The sequence below is a fragment of the Petaurus breviceps genome, unplaced genomic scaffold, assembly GCF_028583685.1.
Source record: "Petaurus breviceps papuanus isolate PSGF00001 unplaced genomic scaffold, PetGlider_PUasm1.0 37, whole genome shotgun sequence".
Classification (NCBI taxonomy): Eukaryota; Metazoa; Chordata; class Mammalia; order Diprotodontia; family Petauridae; genus Petaurus; species Petaurus breviceps.
The window spans coordinates 31,332,132-31,353,736 of record NW_027186296.1 but is presented as its reverse complement, the minus strand read 5'-3'; the positions used below and the strand labels follow the sequence as shown (position 1 = coordinate 31,353,736).

Genomic DNA, 21,605 nt, shown 5'->3' with positions numbered 1-21,605 from the left:
CTCCAGAGACCATGGTGCTGAGCTCTCCTGATTTTAAAGGAAAGAGCTCATTCAAATTTTTCCTTGGAGTTCTGTTAGTAATGTCTAAAATGTCCAACATACTATTTTTTGACATTTTTTGTCTTTTTTCCTCAGGTGACACAGAATGACATGATAATGGCTGAAAGACTTTTTGGAATTCTAGCACATGTAGCATCTTCTGAATTACCACAGTATCGGCTGCTTTCACTTTTGGGGGAAGTCAGGTGACAATCAGTTTTTAATTTAAATAGCAGAGTACAGCCTTCCTGGAGCAGTCTTAAAAAGCATTCATACCTTAATTTTTTCTTTCATCTTTGCCTCTGGTTGATAAGGGTACTTATATGCTAGCATAGCACCACCTTGAGTTACTGGGGTTTATGCATCAACCTTTCCAGAATCTTAACATGCAGAAATGGTTTTCTGTATTGCAGGAGTTTTCTATTTCCAGACAATGTTTCCCATTTGCTATGGTTGCCTTTCTAAAAGATTTATAGCATTTCATACCCAATAGGCAGTCAACATGTCAGGTGGGAACTGGTAAAGGTGCCTGACCCATCTTTCTGATGAGGCCTTTTAGGACCAAGAGAACATAAATTCCCTGAGGGTAGGGACTTTTGTTTTGTGTAGCCAGTACCTAAAGTAGTGCCTTTGCATGTAGTGGGTGTTTAATAAATGTTTGTTGGATAATACTTTAAGATTTGCAAAGTACCCTTTTTGTCCAACATCTTAGCTTGGAGGCGGCAGCAGCAGGAGTACCTGAAGCCTCACCAAGCCTCCCAAGGACCATAAGAAGAAGAAAGATGCCGGCAAGTCAGCCAAGAAGGACAGAGATCCCATGAACAAGTCAGGGGGCAAGGCTAAGAAGAAGTGGTCCAAGGGAAAAGTTCGAGATAAGCTTTAACAATCTGGTTCTATTTGACAAAGCAACGTATGACAAACTCTGCAAGGAGGTCCCCAACTATAAACTTATCACCCCTGCAGTAGTCTCAGAGAGACTGAAGATCTGGGGTTCTCTAACCCAAGCAGCTCTCCAGGAACTGCTTACTAAAGGTCTGATTAAGCTGGTTTCCAAACACAGAGCACAAGTGATATATACCAGGAACACCAAGGGTGGAGATGCTCCAGCTGCTGAAGATGCATGAAATGGTTCAACATTTCTATGTAGATTTTCAAAAATAAACTTACTGGACTAAGAAAAAAAAAGATCTGCAAAGTACTTTCCTCATAATAACCCTGTGAGATATTATTGTAAAGGAATAGTATCTCCCATCTTTTTCTTTTTGAACCTGACCTTTGATTTCATCAATGTAATAGCCAATTAATTACTCAACAAACATTTATTAAGTGCCTACTATGAACCAGGAGTTGTACTAGGTGCTGGGGAATACAAAGACAGAAATGAAACTTCCCCCACTCTCAAGGAATCTATGTTCTATCTGAGTCCCCAGTGAAACATTTTCTTCTGATGCAAATTAGCACCTGAAAGGGAAAGTGACTTGGGCAGGACCCTGTGGCCCGCTGTGCCAAAGGCAGGATCCTGTTCTTCCTTTTTGGAAGGCTGCTCACTCTGGGATGCTGTGTTGCCTCCAACCGGGAGGTCCCTGTGACTCAGGCAGGTCACTGATCTGGCTGAGGGTCCCACACCAGCAAGGTCATTGTTGGCTGGGATGTGAATCCAGGTTTGGGTTGGGAGGAACTTCAGGAACCATCTGACCTCACTTGTTCTCCTGTCCCCAGTTTTATAGATGAGGAAACTGTAGCCCTGAAGCTGCAACTTGCTTCAGGTCACACAAGTATTAAATAGCAAATTTACAGTTTGAGTGAGTACCCTCTGGTTCCAAGTGCAGGTGCTTTCTACTTCCCTGCTATCCTCCCTTCAGCTCTTTCTTTTTTTCACTTGAGCTCTGCTCTGCTTTTCTGTGTTCGGTGATTTATTCCTGCCAAAGATTACATGCTTTCATTATGCTAGAGACTACTCTTAAGAAATGACATGTGGCTCATTCAGAGTTGCAGGTTGAGCACTGTCTGACCTTGGTTGTCAAAAGGTTAAGTGACATGTTTTTCCATGACAAAGTATTTGTTAACAAATGTTTTAGTTTGTACTTGTTGTGACTCTACAATAGCTCTGAGAAGGTTACAAGGATTTTTTAACTTAAGGCAATCTGATTCATTGTATTGTATTTTTTTCCCACTAGACTTTTTCCATTTTAGAAAAGTTTCATTTGCCAAACCAATAAACTATATTTATGGTGATGATTTGCAGTTTTCAAATAAAAGAATTCAATCGAGTAGGTGAATCAGATGAAGATTAGGGTACGTTATATCTGTTTCAAATTTATAAAATGTAACAAACTCAATCTCACAAAGCAAATGTTCAAAGAAAGCAAATTCACTTATTGAAAAAGAACAAAAACAATAGAGATTTTAATTTGGTGTGTCAACATCTTTATTTTCTTCCTTCAGGAAGAAGCAATTCCGGTATCTGCTAGAAGGAAAAGGGAAAAAATCTGGGGGTGTCAGTGAAGAAGGTAATGATAGCAAAAGAATTTGTGGAGAAAATACAAATCGAGCTACACTGAATTATACCACAAGAGACTTTTATACAGAAAAACTTGAGGTAAAACTGCTTATTTAATCTTTGGGGTTTTGTGTTTTGACAGTCCAAATGGTTTGTGATTTTTTTCTTGATTACTCATTTTGATGTTGTCAACATTTAGATAACTTATTTGGCCTGCATTAATTTAGTTCAGCCTTCAATGCATCTTTACTATTGGTTCAGTCCAGGAAGAGTATAGTGTAAAAGAAAAGGGCTCATAGGGAAAATCCATAGTTCATCCATTTTCTGTTGTCAAAAGAATAACCAGCGGAAAACTAAGAAAAATAGAACAGAAAAAACCACTGCCCTGTTATGACTTAGAGCAGAGTCAAATGTGAATTGATCCTTGGCTCCCAGTTGCTTCCTTTTCTGCTGGTGACTAACCTTTCTGTTTGGACTTCTGGCATTTTACCCTACTTTCTACCTCCACAATTCCATGAAATTCTATGTTCTTGACTCTGGATAGTGCCTTGATATCCATATTAACCCTACCATAGCTACTCAGACTGAAAAATAGAAGGCCAACATTCATTCATATGTTTATTTAACAGTTACCTTTTTGATGTTTTACTGTAAACTTACTAAGTGCTATGGGGGATACTTAAATTTAGAGCTAGAAGGGACCATAGAGTCCATCTAGTCCAAATCTCTTTGCCACCAACCCCATTTTACAGATGAGGAAACCTAATCATAGAGAGGTTGGTGAATAGCCCAAAGTGACACAAGTAGTAAAGGACAGCGGCAGGATTCAAACCCAGGTCCTCTGACTCCAAATCCAGGGCTCTTTCCATTCTGCAACTCTACTCCATAGAGAAGTGTGATACACATTTCTTGCCTTACCATCTAGTTGAAGAGAAGATACAAATATGCACACAAAACATTTAAACAATAGAATACTAGAATCTGAAGGGTCCAGATGTCAATATAAATGGCTTTTTCGTAGCATTGACATCCAGCTTCTAGACTATTTCTAATGACACAGAACTCACTCCTTTGTGAGGTCACTGTGGCTTTTTTGAACAGTGTGAAGTTGTAACATACTATTTCATTTCTTGAATTTGTATCTCTAGTATTTATGCATGTTAGACACTTAATGCTGAATCCATTTGAATCTTAATAATGCTTTCTGGAGCAAGCAATAATAGCGATATCACTACTTTTACATAGTAGCCCTGAAAATATTTGACATCAGCTCTCGTCCCTCCCTTTTTTTGTCCAGACTATGTCAGACCTGCCAAGTTCTGTCAGCCAGGGTCCTGTGACTTCTAGATCCCCCAAAGTAAAGACAGCTTGCTGACCCATCATCCTAACTCATTTCTTCAGTGCAGACTCAGGGTGACCACCAAAGGCACCATGAGTTTCCTAATGTTGGTCCCCAGAGATGTGGTCATAGAAGCACAGCCCACACCAGGAGTTAGCCCAGAAACATTAAGCTCCTTCAGTGTCTGGAGCAAGAACATGTTTAGATGTGCACAAGCCCTACTTTCATGGAGCCTCAGCCTGAGAAAGAAGACATGGCCCACTGACTTTGTCAGTTTGGGATCTCCTTGGGCCTCGTGACCTCAAGGAACTTGTCCATTATCATACCCTGGTGGCAGAGGGTGTCAAACCTTACCTGCGACATAGTCAAAAGAAGTGTTAGAGGTGGGATTTGAACTCACCTCTTTGTGATAGATACTATGTCCTCATCTGCAGACTCTATGGGACCCCCAGAAAGAGCACTAGTTTCCAAAAATAATATCAGCTTCATTTGCACTGTCTACAGCCCTCAAAGATTTTAGCTACAGTCACTCTGTGTGGAGGGACCAAGGTAACTGGTAAACCACAGAGTAACTGCTGAAGAGTAGAGGCTCTCGGTGGGTAGCCCTCTACTTTTGCACTCTTCTCCGCCTTTCCCCTCACTATACCAGTGAGGTAAACACCTCCAATTCCTTCTATTGTCCTTCCTACTTTGTGATTTCTAAACCCCTCATCAACAGTTTAATGAGCAGGTATGAAGCCCCTGCTGTGTGCCAAGTAGTGAGGATACAAACACAGATGTTCCTGACACAACCGAATAAGGCACTTCATATGTTCATTACACTCTAGTCTGGCACAATACTTGAAACTTTTTTTACTGAAACATTTCAGACACCAAAAATTTTGATATTACTCCTTTAAAAACAGTGTTACTGCAATTTAAAGAGAAAATATACAGACCAAATAATGATGGATTTTTACTGAGCAGAAGCATCAGGGGATAAGAAGTCTTGTTGCCATTCTCCACAGAGCAGAATAAGAGGTGTGCAGTCAGACAGCATCAGCACCTCCAGCTGAGGGGGTTCTCATCTTTCACAACTCCCCAGGCTTCTCAGAAAGCTAAGGTGGGGAGCAGCTTCAGTTTTCATACTTGATGCGTTTTGAGATAGTGAAGGTCCTGAGAGTGGTGAAGAGCCATCTGATTATTGTAGGCCAGAGTAACCCAAGGCAGTGAATAATTTAAGTGACTGAATGATCTTGACAGAGGAAGTGATTATCTAAAACTAAACTTTACAGATAAGAAAAGGATTTCTGTTTTGGTATCAAAAGTACTTTTGATTAAATCATTTCAAAAGAGCATTAAATTTTTTTTCTATTAACTTTCCATTTAACTTGATTTAGAAGACTGAATTTTTAAAAATAAATTGATTTTAGAATGAGATAGTTAATATCTTGTGTAATACAAATCACCATTACTTTATACCAGTGTTTCTTAAACATGTTCTACATAATGAAAATAAGGGTTTGGAGACAAATTAAATTTTGCTTCTAAAAATTTAGTAGGAAATTGTCATAATAATTAATGAGACAGCATTGCTTAGTAGATAGAGAACTGGCCTTGGAGCTAGAAAGACCTGGTTCAGAACCTGGACAAGTTTCCCTTTCACTACTCTAGGCCAAGGCTTCTTACATTTTTTCCACACATGACCCATTTTTGCCCAAGAAATTTTTACATGGCCCTGGGTATATAAGTATGTAAAATATGTATTTAAATCAAACATTTACTGATAATAAATTGTAATAAAGAAATTTATTTTAAAACAATTCTTTGGTATACATATAATTTTACCATTTATTAAAGATGAAAAGAAATTTGCATACTAATAAGATATACTTGCTTGTTTATTTTTACATAAAGAATTAAATCTTGGAGGGGCAGAGCCAAGATGGCAGAGTAAAAGCTGGAACTTGGCAGAGCTCCCACACCTACCACCTCCAATACCTGTAAAATATGACTCTAAACAAATTTTAGAGCTACAGAACCCACAAAGTGACAAAGAGAAACAAATCTCCCACTAAAGACAGCCTGGCAGACTCACAGAAAGGGTCTGTCACTCCACACTGGGAGCAAAGCATAGTCCTGCATGACTGCTCTGGCCTGGGGCGGCCCTGACCAGTGGCCCAGACTAGTCAGAGCAGACTCTGGAGAGTGAATAACCAGCAACTGTGGTGGTTTCCAGACTTCTCAACACATAAATGCCAAAGAGAAAGTAAAAGGTCAGTAGGGAACTCTGTTGGAACCAGGTGACAGAAGAGCATAGTCCAGCCCCTGCCCCTGGGGCAACAGGTGACTGAGGTGTGGCAGCTGCAGCTGATGCTGCATGGCTGCCTCTGGAGCTCCTGGCCTGCAGACCTTGGGGGACCAAGCAACCATTCAGAAGGTAAGCACTCTTTCTTTGACCTGCTTGGATCTGAGTTGCAGTCTTGGGTGGTGGTCCTGGCCAGTGTGCCAGAGCTTGTAGTGACTGTAGAGAAGGCACCCTCCTCAGACCTCTGATAACTGCAAAAACCCCAGCTCTCTCCACTCTGGAAGCAGAGTTCTACCATGGCAAAGAGCTCAAAAATCAAGTAATTGGCTGGCAAGATGAGCAAGCAGAAGAAGTGCAGTCAGACCATAGAAGCCTTTTATGGGAACAAAAAGGATCAAAACATGAAAACAGAAGAAGACAACAAAATCAAAACTGCATCAAGAGCTTCCAAGAAAAATATGAATTGGTTACAGGCCATGGAGTAGCTCAAGAAGGATTTTGAAAATCAAGTAAGAGAAGTGGAGGAAAAATTGGGAAGAGCAATGAAAATGATGCAAGAAAATCATGAAAAGCAAGTCAACAGCCTGCTAAAGGAGACCCAAAACAATACTGAAGAAAATAACACCTTAAAAAGTAGACTAACTTGGGTGGCCAGGTAGCACAGCGAGTAAGAGCACCGGCTCCAGTGTTGGGATGACCTGGAGATCGAATCCAAGGCTCAGACACTTAGCACCCACCCAGAAACACCTGGCTGTGTAACCTTGAGCAAGTTACTTAACCCCAATTGCTTAGGGGCAGCCAGGTGGCTCAGCTAGTAAGAGCACCGGCTCCAGTGTCGGGATGACCTGGATCAAATCCGGGCTCAGATATTCAGCACCACACCCAGAAATAACTGGCCATGTAACCTTGAGCAAGTTACTTAACCCCGATTGCTTAAAAAAAAAAAAGTAGACTAACTCAAATGGCAAAATGGGCCCAAAAAGCCAATGAGAAGAAGAATGCCTTTAAAAGCAGAATTGGCCAAGTGGAAAAGGAATTTCAAAAACTCACTGAAGAGAATAATTCCTTCAAAATTAGATTGGAGCAAATGGAAGTTAATGACTATGAGAAATCAAGATACTATAAAACAGATCCAAACAAGTGAAAAAATAGAAGGTAATGTGAAATATCCCATTTGAAAAACCACTAACCTGGAAAATAGATCCAGGAGAGATAATTTTAAAATTATTGGACTACCTGAAAGCCATGATCAAAAAAAGAACCTAGAAATCATCCTTCAAGAAATTCTCAAGGAAAATTGCCCTGATATTCCAGAACCAGAGGGCAAAATAGAAATTGAAAGAATTCATAGATTGCTTCTTGAAAAAGATCCCAAAAAGAAAACTCCTAGGAGTATTATAGCCAAATTCCAGAGTTCCCTGGTCAAGGAGAAAATATTACAAGTTGTCAGGAAGAAACAATTTGAATATTGTAGAAACACAATCAGGATAACACAAGATCTAGGAGCTTCTACATTAAGGGATCAAAGGGTGTGGAATATGATATTCTGGGGTCAAAGGAGCTAGGATTAAAACCAAGAATCACCTACCCTGCAAAACTGAGGATAATGTTTCAGGGGAAAATATAATCATTCAATGAAATAGAGGACTTTCAAGTATTCTCAATGAAAAAACCAGAGCTGAACAGAAAATTTGACTTTCAAAAGAAGCAAGAGAAGCATAAGAAGGTGAACAGGAAAAAAGAAGTCATAAGGAACTTATTAAAGTTGAACTGTTTATGTTCCTACATGGAAAAACAATAATTGTTAACTCGTGAGACTTTTCTCAATATGAGGATAGTTGAAGGGAATATATATGTATGTTTAGGAGATTGTGTATATAAATACATATGTGAGTGCATGTATATGTGTGTACATGTATACATCATCAGAGGGCACAGGTTAAGTTGAATAGGAAGGGATGATATCTAAAAAATAAAATTAAGAGGTGAGAAAGGAATATAATGGGAAGGGAAAGGGAGAGATAGAATAGGGTAAATTATCTCATATAAAAGAGGCAAGAGAAAACTGTTACAATGGAGGGGAAGAGCAGGAAGGTGAAAGGGAATGGGTCAACCTTACTCTCATTGAATTTGGCTTAAGGAGGGAATAATATACACACTCACTTTGGTTTCTTACCATACAGGAAAGTAGGGGGGAAGGAGATAAGAAGGGGATGATAGAAGGGAGGGCAGATTGGGAGAGAGGGTAGTTAGAAGCAAACACTTTTGAAAAGGGACGGGGTCAAAGGAGAAAATAGAATAAGTGGGGGGTGGGATAGGATGGAGGGAAATATAGTTAGTCTTTCACAATATAACTATGGAAACGTTTTGCATAACTACAGTCTTCCCAGTGAGGGTGGGTGAGGAGGGAAGAAGGGAAAGAATCTGGAAATCAAAGTTTTAAAAACAAAGTTAAAAAAATTGTTATTTACATGCAACTGGCAAATAAGATATACAGGCACTGGGGTATAGAAATCCATCTTGCCCTACTAGAAAGTTAGTGGGGGATGGGGGAGGATATGAAAGAGAGCAGATTGGGGGAAGAGGTAAGTAGGCTTGATATCTTGGGGTAGGGGAAAGACAGAGAAAATTTGTAACTCAAAATCTTGTGGAAATGAATGTTGAAAACTAAAAATAAATAAATAAAAGATTAAAAAAAAGAATTGAATCTTGGCAGAATATTTGATACTGCAGGATATAGAGTATCTTCAGTGTTTTTCAGAGTTGATTGATACTTTAATTTTATAATCGTCAATGCTGTGTTTGAAAACCAAGGCTGCAGTGAAGTCACTGCAGAAACACTTCAGATTCATTATGCATTTGATTTTGAATTAATTTTTGGTCCTTACACATTCAGAAACCTTTTACTATTGCCAAATTTTTCTTGACCTGCAAATTCAGTTACTCAATCTGAGACCCACAGTTGAAGAAGCACTTTGATCTCTTAAGACTGGAAGTTTCACAAAAAAATGCTAACCTGAACTTGGAGAGAAAGTTTCTTTATATGAAAACTCCTTATGTCAATGAAATGAGTTCAGTTCCTATCCATATTACCTTCTCTACAATACATTTATTACCTGCAATTGTCGTCAAAAGTTTTTTTGAAAATTTAATTTCTTCCAAAACTCACCTAGCCTCCTGTATCCTGGAACAGTTTACAACCATATTCTCTAGAACAACATTTATAAGTTTGATCAATATATTGTGCAAACCCCAAAGGTCTTGATAACAAATTTCTTTAGGAAATGAAATTTTAGCATTAGAACATATATACCTTGAGGTCTGAGATTGATTCATTTTTTGTCTTTGTCTCAGTTATTTATAAAGTGCCTGGTACATAAGTGCTTAATAATGGCTTTTTGTTTTTAGGATACTTTTTTTTTTTGCAAAAATATATAAATCTAATTTTTGTAAGTTGAATGACTTAAATTCACTGAGGAAGTCCACTGGCAAAAAAGAAATGTGTAGCAACCCTGTTTTAATGAAAATAATGCTTTTGCATTATGAGACATTACTCCTTAGCTTCTCTGCTTTATAAGTTTTATTTTTTCACATATAGTATTGGCTTTTGAAAGTAGACTTTTCAAATAATTCATTTCAGACATTATCAAAGTTTTTGTTCTTATGATTATAGTATAGTCACACTATTACAGAAAGATGACATTACAATATTTATCTCCACATAAATAGATATGGCAGCACTACTCTCTACCTATATTGTTACTCAGACTCAAGAGATTATCTATCTTCTTTACTCCATTTGGGGTTTGCTTGGCAAAGATACTAGAGTAGTTTACCATTTTCTCCTCCAACCCATTGTAATGATGAGGAAACTGAGGCAAACAGGGTTAAGTGACTTGCCTAGGGTCAAACAGCTAGTAAATGTCTGAGGACAGATTTACTCTTGGGAAGATAACTTTTTCTGACTCCAGGCCTAGTGTTCTATCCACTGTACCACCTACCTGCCCTTCTGTTATGATAGGGATCTCTTCTAATAGGGGTCTGTTAATTTCTCTGATAATTTTAAAAGTTAAAAACTTTTCTGTCCTAAGATCAGATTTCTGGTCTAGAAATGGCCAATAATTTGTTTTTCATTGTGGAATTAAGTCAGTCTTACAAATCATGGCCCTTTTTCCTTAAAACTGGAAAACACTGGGGCGGCCAGGTAGCACAGCGAGTAAGAGCACCAGCTCCAGTGTCGGGATGACCTGGGGATCAAATCCGTGCTCCGACACTTAGCACCCACCCAGAAACACCTCGCCGTGTAACCTTGAGCAAGTTACTTAACCCCAATTGCTTAATCCACACACTACTTGGTTGTTTAATAATCATTATCACTGAGAGGCAGAGTCAAGATGGCAGAGTAAAAGCAGGGACTTGCTTGAGATCTCCCCCAAATACCTATAAAAATGACTGAACAAATTCTAGAGTTGCATAGCTCACAAAATGGCAGAGTTAAACACATCTATAGCCCAGGACAGCCTGGAAGGTTGACAGGAAGGGTATATCACATCAGGCTGGGAAAAGGGCACAGTCTGTCATGGGCCATGCCAGCACAGACAGGGCCAGAGAAGGCCTTAGGACTGAATCACTGGCAGCTGGTCTGGTTTCCAGACTTCTCAACCCACAAACACCAAGGACAGTATAGAAGGTCAGGAAGATCTCTAGGGGACCTGGGTGAAAGAAGAGCAAGCTCTGGCCCCAGCCCCAGTGTGGTAGAGGTGGCGGCAGCAGCAGCAGCAGCAGTGGCTGCATCTGGAGCTCTGGGCCCACAGATGGTGGGGGATTGAGCAGCTGATGCAAAACCCCTGAAGCCTGGGACAGTATCCCCACCCCCCAATGAAAGCAAAGTTCTACCTTGAGAAGGAGTTAGAAAGTCAAGTATTTGGCTGGGAAGATGAGCAAACAGAGTAAAAAAAAAAAGTTAGACTATAGAATCTTACTTTGGTGACAAAGAAGATCAAACATATAATCAGAAGAAGGCAACAAATTCAAAGCTCCTACATCAAAAGCCTCCAAGAAAAATATGAATTGGTCTCAGGTCATGGAAGAACGCCAAAAGGATTTTGAAAATCAAGAAAGAGAAAGTAGAGGAAAAATTGGGAAGAGATATGAGAGTGATGCAAGAAAATAATGAAAAATGAGTCAACAGCTTGCTAAAGAAGACCCCCCCCCAAAATACTGAAGAAAATAACACCTTAAAAAACAGACTAACCCAAATGGCAAAAGAGGTCCAAAAACCCAGTGAGGAGAAGAATGCTTTAAAAAGCAGAACTGGCCAAATGGAAGAAGAGATCCAAATGCTCACTGAAGAAAATAATTCATTCAAAATTAAAATGGAGCAAATGGAAGCTAATGATTTTATGAGAAATCAAGAAATTATAAAACAGAACCAAAAGAATTAAAAAATAGAAGACAATGTGAAATATCTCATTGGAAAAACCAGTGACCTGGAAAACAGATCCAGGAGAGATTATTTAAAAATTATTGGACTATCTGAAAGTCATGATCAAAAAAGGAGCATAGACATCATTTTTTTTCAAAAAATTATCAAGAATAACTGCCCTGATATTCTAAAACTAGAAGGTAAAATAGAAATGGAAAAAATCTACCAACTGCCTCTTGAAAGAGATCCTAAAAGGAAAACTCCTAGGAATATTATAGCCAAATTCCAAGGAGAAAATATTGCAAGCAGCTAGAAAGAAATAATTCAAGTGCTGTAGAAATACAATCAGAATAACACAAGATCTAGCAGCTTCTATATTAAGAGATTGGAGGGCTTGGAATAAGATATTCCGGAGGTCAGAGGAGCTAGCATTAAAACCAAAAATCACCTACCCAGCAAAACTGAATATAACACTTCAGGGGAAAAAATGGATATTCAATGAAATAGAGAACTTTCAAGTATTCTTGATGAAAAGATCAGAGCTGAATAGAAAATTTTACTTTCAAATATAAGAATCAAGAAAAGCATGAAAAGGTAAACAGGAAAGAGATATAATAAGGGATTTATTAAAGTTGAACTGTTTACATTCCTACATGGAAAGATGGTATTTGTAAATATTGACATTTCTCAGTATTACAGTAGTGAGAGGAGAAAGAAAGGAGGGGGGAGGGGAACAGGGTGAGTTGAATATGAAGAGATGATATCTAAAAAATAAAGGTGAGAGGAATATATTGGGAGAAGGAGAAAGGGAGGGATAGAATGGGGATAAATTATCTCCCATAAATTAGGCAAGAAAAAGGTCTCACAATGAAGGAGAAGAGTGGGGAGGTGAGAGAGAATGAGTGAACCTTACTCTCATCAGATTTGGCTAAAGGGGGGAATAACATACACACTCAATTGGGTATCTTGCCCTATAGGAAAGTAAAGGAGAAGGAGATAAGGGGAGAGGGGTGATAGAAGGGAGGACAGATTTGGGGGGGGGGTAGTCAGAAGCAAACACTTTTGAAAAGGGACAGGGTCAAAGGAGAAAATAGAATAAGTTTGGGGAGCCAGATAGGATGGAGGGAAATATAGTTAGTCTTTCCCAACATGACCATTATGGAAGTGTTTTGCATAACCACACATGTATAACCAAATTGCTTGCCTTCTCAATGAGGTTGGGTGGGGAGAGAAAAAGGGAGAGAATTTGGAATTCAAAGTTTTAAAAACAAATCTCTAAAAAAAATTTTTACATGCAACTGGGAAATAAGATATAAGGGCAGTGAGTTTTAGAAATCTATCTTGCCCTACAAGAAAGTAATGGGAAAGGGATAGTGGGGGGTGATAGAAGGGAGGGCAGACTGAGGGAAGGGGTAATCAGAATGCATGTCATCTTGGGGTAGGGGGGAAGGGAGAGATGGGAAGAAAATTTGGAACTCAAAATCTTGTGGAAATGAATGTTGAAAACTAAAAATTAATTAATTAAAATAATCATCATTATAAATATTTATGTGCATGTTATGTGTGAAACACTATCCTAGGCATTGATAATACACAGAAGTATGAAACAAGTTCCTTGGTAGTCATGAGCATCATAGCTTAGACATGGAAATAGGAAGTATGCATAAAGACCAAAAATAAAACAGAATTGCACATACTAAATGCAAAATGAATGAGAGAGCTAATAAGTATTATGTGACTTTAGAGGAAGAGAGTTGCTGTGAGATGAGGTAGATCTGATATATCACAAAACTGGATCTTGAGCTGGACTTTAAGGGATGATAGAAATAACTTAAGTGGAGAGGAAAGGAATAGATATTTCTGGCAAAGAGAAATATGTTATTCTTGCTAGTAGGTGGTAATACACTTGGTTTGTTTAGAAGAATGTATGAGTAGGTTGATTTGGATACAGTTAAGGATTCCTACAGGAAATTTATGGGAGAAAATAATTTATCTTGTTCAGCTCTCTTATCTTCCTTGTATTTTAACTTCTTCATAAAGCAAGGATATAAGTTAAATATCATTAAAAGACTATTACAGTGGAAAATGCTATATATAAAACATATTCAAACTGTACTTTTTTAGAAAATCTTTCATTTAAAAACTTTTGTTGATTTGTTTTTTATCACCTTCATTTTCAAACTTATCACAGGCTATTATTGTTCCTCAGTATCTTGGCTTAATTTTGTGCTGTATAAAAATGTTAATAGTGACTTGCAAAAGGCATATATTGTGTGCTTTTCAGGTTTGCAGATTATACAGTGCTAGAAGGAATAGCTAATATATTGAATAACTATAATCAAAAATCCAGAAGGATCTCAACATGATAGAGTAATGGCTAAATCTAATAAGATATAATTTAATAGGGACATATAGATCTTACACCTAGGTTCAAAAAATCAACTTCTTGGGGGAGGCATGCTAGCAATAGTTTGTATGCAAAAGATCTTATGGTTGTAGTAGACAAAAATATGTCTAAAATATTGCATGATGGCCAGAAAAACAAACAAACTAATCCTAGGTTTTCTTAAGAAAAGCATAGTTTGCAGAACAAAGGGGGTAAATAGTTAGTCTTACTCTGCCCTGGTCAGATGACACCAACATTTCTGTGTTCAGAAAGATCTTTGTAGGTTAGAGCATATGAGAAGAGGGTGACCAGAATGATAAAAACTGGAAGACATGCAAAATGTGTGTTCAGCTACTTTAGTCTAGTAGTGTTTCTTAAACCCACTTAAACTGCAGGTTGTGACAAAAATTTGGCAATAGTAAAAAATTTCTGAACATGCAACAATCAGTTTCAAAATCAAACGTGTAATGAATCCAAGGTGTTTCTGGCCGTGCTTGCCCGTGTTGCATCCCACAACTTCACAGCAGCCTTGATTCTGAACACAAAGCATGTGCACTTTGCACTGGGCATGTCCTCAAACTACCCAATGCCAGTGAGCTCTGCTGAAAAGCAAAAAGCGGTTGGGACTGGAAAAAGTTTAAGAAGCCCTGGCCTAGAGGAGAGAAGACTTAGGGAGAGCAAGATACTCTTCCTGCCTTCGTGTCTTTTGAAGACCTATCATGTGGGCAAGATATTAAGAATTTTTATGCTGAGTCTCGAGGAATAGAACTTGAACAAATGAGAAGTTGCAGAAAGGCAGACTTAGTCTTGAAGTAAGAAAGACTGCTTAACAAAAAGAACAATCTAAAAGTGAAATGGGCTGCCTGGGTTGTGGAAGCTTCCCTCTTACTGATTGAAGGTTTTCAAGTGAGGGTAAGATGACCATCTGTCAATAATATTGTAGAACAGATTCTTATTCATTTGGACTAGATGGCCTCTGAGGTTCATTCCAACTTTTATAGTCAGAGATTTTATAAGCCAAAGCTTTCCGAGAGCCAACAGTCTATAACAAATGAGAGTAGTTTGGGTGAGAAACATGGCATTGGTGTGTTAATAATTGAAGGATTTTGGAGAGGCAGAGTGGGTTATCACAGAGGACACCAGTAGTACACACATATGCTCCATGGATATGAAAAGGTAGCAATTACTTGAGGATAATGAGATAGAAATATGTTTAGCATAGTTAATAAATTATTCTCTTCAAGTTAGTTTGGTCAGAACTAAGAAGAGTTGTGATGACAGATACAGTATTTCTGTCTGAAAAGATGTATGGGAAAATATTAAAAGGAACAGCACTAACAATAAATATACACAGATTAGATTATATCATTTGATAAGTACTCTTTTATGATTATTTTTAAATAGTTAATTTTTAGTAATTATCTAATAGCTATTCAAAGGTCTTTTAGTACTAGGAGGGGCATGGTGCATCTATAAGTGAGAACTATTTTGGAATATCCTTTTAAAAAATTTAGACAAATTGGAAAAGTATTTTTTACATATACGTACTCTCTTCCACTTGTAATGAAGTAATTCTTTGGTCTTCATATAAATACTTATACTATCTTACACTCTACTAGTAATTCACACCTATCTTTCCTAGGAGTTCCAAGGGATATTTCTCAGTAATAAACTAACATAGTACATTTTTAGCATAGGACATCAGGTTCTTTGAACTAGGCAGCTGGAAAGCATTTGCTCTTTATCATCTGGAGAAAGTTTTGTGTTGTTTTTATGATAAGCCAACCCATGACCTAGTCTTCTTAACATGTGAATTAAATCAAATTGATTAGCTTTTTGGCACATGCATAGCTATTCTAAGGATAATTCATATTGTAAGAAAACATTTTATGAAAGGTGAGGGATTATTAAAAAAATAATTAAATGTAGAGACGTATTTTTGAGGAAAATGCAATGGTGATTTGGACATTTATATATATGTACATATATACATACATGTGTATATATTCATGCACCCATTATTAATCAAGTAATTTTACACATATTTAAGCTTACCCATCTTTTCCTACTATGCTTTGAGACTATTGTAAAGGAATACCAACAGGAAAAAAATTGAGGACTCATAAATGTTATTTGTAGTCAGCATGGTGCATTTTGTCAAGCCTGGTAAAGAAATAGGAGCCTAGGGCTGCACTAAGTGAAAGATTTAGACTAAATAAGCTCTGAGGTTCTTTCCAACTTTAGTATGGACTTCTCTTACTTTGCTCTGTGCCAGGGGATCTTCGTAGCTCATCCTGTTTTCTTGAGTTTCTTTTATACACTGTTACTAACCAGAAATCCAAGAAAAGCTGTCAGGAATGATCTCTAAATTCTGTCCTGCTTCCCCTTTCCCTCCTGCCTTCCACTCATCTCTGTCTAAGACAGGGTGGAGAACCTGTACCCTCAGGTCTTTGGGTGTGACTTTTTGACTGAGTCCAAGTTTTACAGAACAAATCCTTTTATTAAGGAGATTTATTCTGTGAAGCTTGTATTCAAAGAGCTATACTTGAGGACCTAGAGAGTCAGATGTAGCCTTCTTACCACAGGTTCCCCACCTCTGATCTAAGAAGTCTATTTCAAGAAAGTAAATTGAGTGCCCAACTACTATTTCTTAGAGTGGGCAAGGAGTTTTGAGTATAGGCATTATCACAGAATCAAATCACAGAATCTGAGAGTTGGAAAGGGCCTCAGCAACCATTAGTTCAACTTGTACATGAAAGGAATCTGCACTGGAGCTTTTCTGCTTGAGAACCCCCAAAGAGAGGGAACCCTGTTTCAGTTGTGGACATTTGTAATTGTTAGGAAGTTTTCCCTGTAATGAGGTCTTTTTGTAGCTTCTATCCATTTATCCTGCTTCTGCCCTTGGGGAATAAAAAGAGCTGAAGCCAGAAAATCTGGTTTGGTGTACCAGTCACGTATTGGTTATGTTATCATAGACAGGTTACTGAACTTCCCAAAGTTTTTGTTTCCCTCTCTATGAAATGTAGATAATGCTGCACTATCTCCTAGGGCCATATTGAGGAAAGTGTGGTCACACTATAGCTATCTTCTTAGTGATCCCTAGTTATTCTATGGATCAGTGAAATGTTCTGAGTACTTTTGTTTGTTTTTCAGTCTTTTTTAATGCAAACCTTTTATTTACCAACAGGAAATAAAGGAAAAAAAGAAATTTTGCAAGACTTACATACAGGATCTTGTGAAAGAAGCAGCCGAAATCAACATGAAAAATGAATCTTTACAGAAGCTTTGGCCTCAGATGTTCATTGAGCTTGTCAGGGATGCAGTAATAGAAATTCGCAATAAGAATTCCTACATGAAACTTTGTCTACAAAGGATAACTGATACAAAATAGCAGTCTACCAGTTCTTATTGATTTTAGTATTTTGTGTTTTGTTTCAAGAAAACTAAAAATATAGAGGATAAACATTAACCACAAAAATAAATCACTTTCCTACAAAAGATGACTTCTAAGCATCTTTGAATACTGTTTTCCCAGGGAAAGTTGGATAGGCTTTAAAAAAAATTAAAAAGGAAAAGAGAAAAAATTTCTTATTTAAGATGTCATTATGGCCTTTGTGAATAAAGCCATTTGTAGAAAATAACAAGACCAGAGATTGGATGGTCGTCTTCTGTGGTTGCTCCTGGTTATGCTGCTACCACAGCTCAGAACGGGTAGATTGTGCATAATGCTTCAGCATGATTGTGTTTCTCTTTGGTTTTTTAACTGACGATTTTCAACCCTTTTTATTTTCACCCATGGTTTTAAAAGCCAAAAATATGTTCAAGCAAATATTGTTTTTTATGAGTGAAAAATTATTAATAAATTAGTAAAAAATTGTTTTGTGTTTTTCTTCTTAATTCAGTCAGAACAACCTTCCTTATTAAATTGTATTCCTTTTCCTGGTTTTATACTTGCCTTTTTCTCCTTACTTCAGAATGGGTTTGTCCCTGTATGGGATAGATCTCTATTCTTCTTGGAATATCCTTTTAGAAGGGTGTCCAGCAGGTGTAGTAGAGCATTTAGAGTTAGGAGATACTCTGAGAACAAACTCTAGCAACTGGAAGAGTGAAAACTTAGTTCAAATGCAGCCAGTTTTCACCATGTTTTCTATCCATCCTAGTTAAGTGGTGGGATGTCCTAGTTAATAGCAAGGTAGCTTGATGTGGTAGAAAGAGCATGGGTCTTGAGTTTGGGTTGCTACACTCCTTGAGTCCAGTTGGCTAAACTCTGATTCTCAGCTCTACATCTATAAAAATGAGAATAAGACTTAGCATCATGGAGTGGTGAGTTTGAAGGCACATAAAGATCAACCATCCCCACCCTAATTTTCGTATGAGCAAACCAAGGTCTTGAGAAGTGAAATAACTTGTCCAGATCATCTAGGTAGTAAGTAACAGAACCAGGATTCAAACATTTATCCTTGGACAAATCCAGTCCTCTTTCTGCTACAGCATACTTCGTTCATGTTATATTACCTATCCCTCAGCATTGCTGTGAGGATTAGATGAGATTATTTGTTTCTATAAAGTACATTGCGACCATAAAGTTATGTCAATGTGATTTATCCTGCTTGTTGTCACAGATGCCAGTCACCAGCAAGAGTGTGTCCTCAAAGATGTATCACCTCCCAGTTTTCTCATCTATAAAATGGGGATACTGACAGTTGTACTGCCAACTTCAGAATCCCAGTTTTGGAAGCAATCCCAGAGGGCCTAGTCCAACTCACACTTGAATAAACATCCCTTCTAAAATACATAATAAACAGATGACCATGCTTCCTTTGTTGGAAAGCTTCCGATGACACTACATCCCAAGGTAGCCCATACTCATTTTTGGATACCTACTATAGTAGGAGAGTTTTTCCTTACATCAAACCTAAAGTTGTGTTGTGAAAAAAGCATTTTGTAAAACTAGAGTTAAATAACTATTGCCTTATCACCATTGTCACCCCTAAAAGCTATTATAGTAGAGAGCACAAAGGCTTGTAAAGGCTTTTAGTGATACCTTATGATTCCCTAGTCATGTCACCTGGAAAGGACAGCATGTTCCCCACCCCAGTCTCATTTCCCCCTGTTATACGTGAACGATGTCTTAGCCAGGGGTGGGGAATCTGCACCTCAAGGTCACCTGTAACCCTCTAGGTCCTCAAGTGTGGTCCTTTGATTGAATCTACTGTAGACCCTTTCTGACTTTTTCAAACCCAGTTGAGCATAAATACAGGTAAATAAAAGTGTCATGGGGATCCAACCCAGGTATTTGCCAGAGGATATGAACCCATTCACATTGATAAGCTCTTCACTTGCCACTAATTATAATCACACTCAAACTCAGATCTTGTTTGCATCTCCCCATGTGTTTTGTTTTCTCGTGCAGGGACTTCTGGGATGTCTCAACTGTGCCACACAGATAACCAAGTATGTGTCAAGATTTATCATCACTGTCACCAAATGTTAGAATTAAACTGAATCGTGAAGACCCAGAAGTAGGAACCAGGTCAGTCACACTGGATTGAAAAAGAAAGAACACATGAAAATGAATATATGTTGGGAAGAATTAGAATATTCTTCTATGAATACTCTAATATTCCTAGGCAGGAGGCTTCTGTGCACTTGCCTGGCCCTGGCTCAGTCTCCCTATGGATCTACAACTCACTCTGAATTCACTCACTGAACACAGAAGAGACTGGGGGTAGGAGGCAGGAAATCCTTAGGCACCCTTCCTCCTTCAAAGTCACTGCCTAATATTCTAATTCTTCCCAACATACATTCATTTTCATGTGTTCTTTCTTTTTCAATCCCGTCTACTTATTAAACAACTCCATGCCCCATCACAGACACACTCTGGCCAGATCTGGCCGCATCTCAATCCTGTCATCACTTATTTATGGGGGGAGTGTAGGCAAAAGGGAGAAGAGAATTCACCATTGCCAACAGTTAAAAGAACACTGAATGCTCTTTGAACAATTAACTGCTACCTTCCACCTTCCCAGGGTTCTCAGGTCTAACACCAGGGATGGTACATTCAAGGAAATGATTTGTACTGATAAGTAAACAGTTTCTCTGAACACAACTTCTGGCAGTCAGTACAGTAAGTAGTTATGTAACTGGCCTACCAGGAGGTGGAGAGCCAGGTTAAGCCAAGAATAGCTACTATAGGACGACAAAGCTGAATTGAGATTCTCAGCAGGAAGCTCAATCTAAGTAACAGTATTTTATGAAAAGTTTGTAGAGAGGGCCAGGTGGCTACCCTCCAACCCTCAGGAGGGAAATGTCCTTAGGAGCTCAAGCTGTTGGTTGCTCTACCCCCCAAATGAGTGAGTGTTAACTTTGGGGGGCAAGATGAGGTCATTCTCCTAGTAACATGGAAATACAGTCTGCCAGCAAGATGGACAGGGTTCTTTTATAAGGAGTTTGGCCTAGAGGATTTAAGTTACCACAATCAGGAGAACAAAGATGTTGGAACTATTAGAGTAAGAAGGCAGACATCACTGTCAATAGCCCTAATGAGGGCACTAGTTACCTTCCCCTACCCTGATGTTGCCTACAGGGAAATACAAAGGAGATATTCCTTAGTTGCCCCTCATGCTATCAATCAATCAATAAACATTTATTAAGCACCTAGTATAAGCTAGGCATTGTGCTAAATGCTGGGGATTCAAAGAGACAAAATATAATCCCAGTCTAATGGGGGAGAAAATATGCAAACAAATATTTACAAAGAAAGTATGTAAAAGATTTAAAAGGAAAAAAAAAATAATGGAGGGAAAGCACTAGAATTAAAAGGAGCTGGGGAAGGCTTCCTGTAGTTTTTTAGTTAGTATTTAAAGGAAGCTAGAGAGGTCAGTCAAAGTGGAGGAGGGAGAGCGTTCCAGGCATGGAATGTTATGGAATGCTATGACTGGAAAACTGTTGAAAGGACAGAGTGCAACTGGGCCAAACCACTTGGTGGTAAGCAGTATGTTTTGGAAAGTCTACCTCAGTGGCTTTCCCTCTGTATCTCCTGTGTCTTTGGAGAAAATATTGTGCATTGGGTTCCTATAAACTGCTTGAGATTTTAGGCACAGCATATACACCAAAGGGCTGGGCAATAAGAATCTTGTGTTACAAGGTCATCCATCAGGAGTTAAGTTCTTGACACAGCCTCTGAGTCCTTCTCTATTTACTTGCACATGTCTATGTCATAGAAGGTTGACAATTTAAGTTAAAGGATTAGAAATGTACTTGTATTGACTGATATTCCTCATTCTCTATATAGAAACATAAAAACTTCTTTAAATTTAAAGCATTAGAAGGAGCTCTTCAGGGACTACATATTGATTAAAGTGGAAATTGGACACCGCCTTGGAGAGGAAGTTGGTGGTGGGGAAAACTAAAAATGCCCCTGTCCTTAAACTTCTAGTGATTGTAGAGGCCACATACAAAAACTTAAGACTGCTCTGGCCTAAGTGATTTGTTTCTTTGTTTTTGTTTTTTACTAGTTAAAAAAGTCTTCTGAGAGAATACAGGACCCAGTATGAGGGAGAGCATCAAATTTAAAATTGAATATCCTCTTTAGGAAATGAAAATTTGTGTAACATTGTCTAATAGACT

The 21,605-nt window shown here is 38.3% G+C and overlaps 1 protein-coding gene and 1 pseudogene across 4 annotated transcripts in view; both read left to right on the top strand.

Annotated features, from left to right (window-relative positions):
• Positions 1-17,852, top strand: part of LRRC49 (leucine rich repeat containing 49) — a 199,634-nt gene extending 181,782 nt beyond the window's left edge. For all 4 annotated transcript variants that reach the window (XM_069098179.1, XM_069098177.1, XM_069098178.1 and 1 more), the window contains 3 exons: positions 136-245; positions 2,485-2,638; positions 17,164-17,852. In XM_069098179.1, the coding sequence (XP_068954280.1) occupies positions 136-245; positions 2,485-2,638; positions 17,164-17,367 (468 nt within the window). In that variant the 3' untranslated portion in view covers positions 17,368-17,852. The remainder of the gene's footprint in view (positions 1-135; positions 246-2,484; positions 2,639-17,163) is intronic.
• On the top strand, positions 542-1,224 carry LOC138168708 (small ribosomal subunit protein eS25-like; annotated as a pseudogene).
• Positions 17,853-21,605: the final 3,753 nt, after the last annotated feature.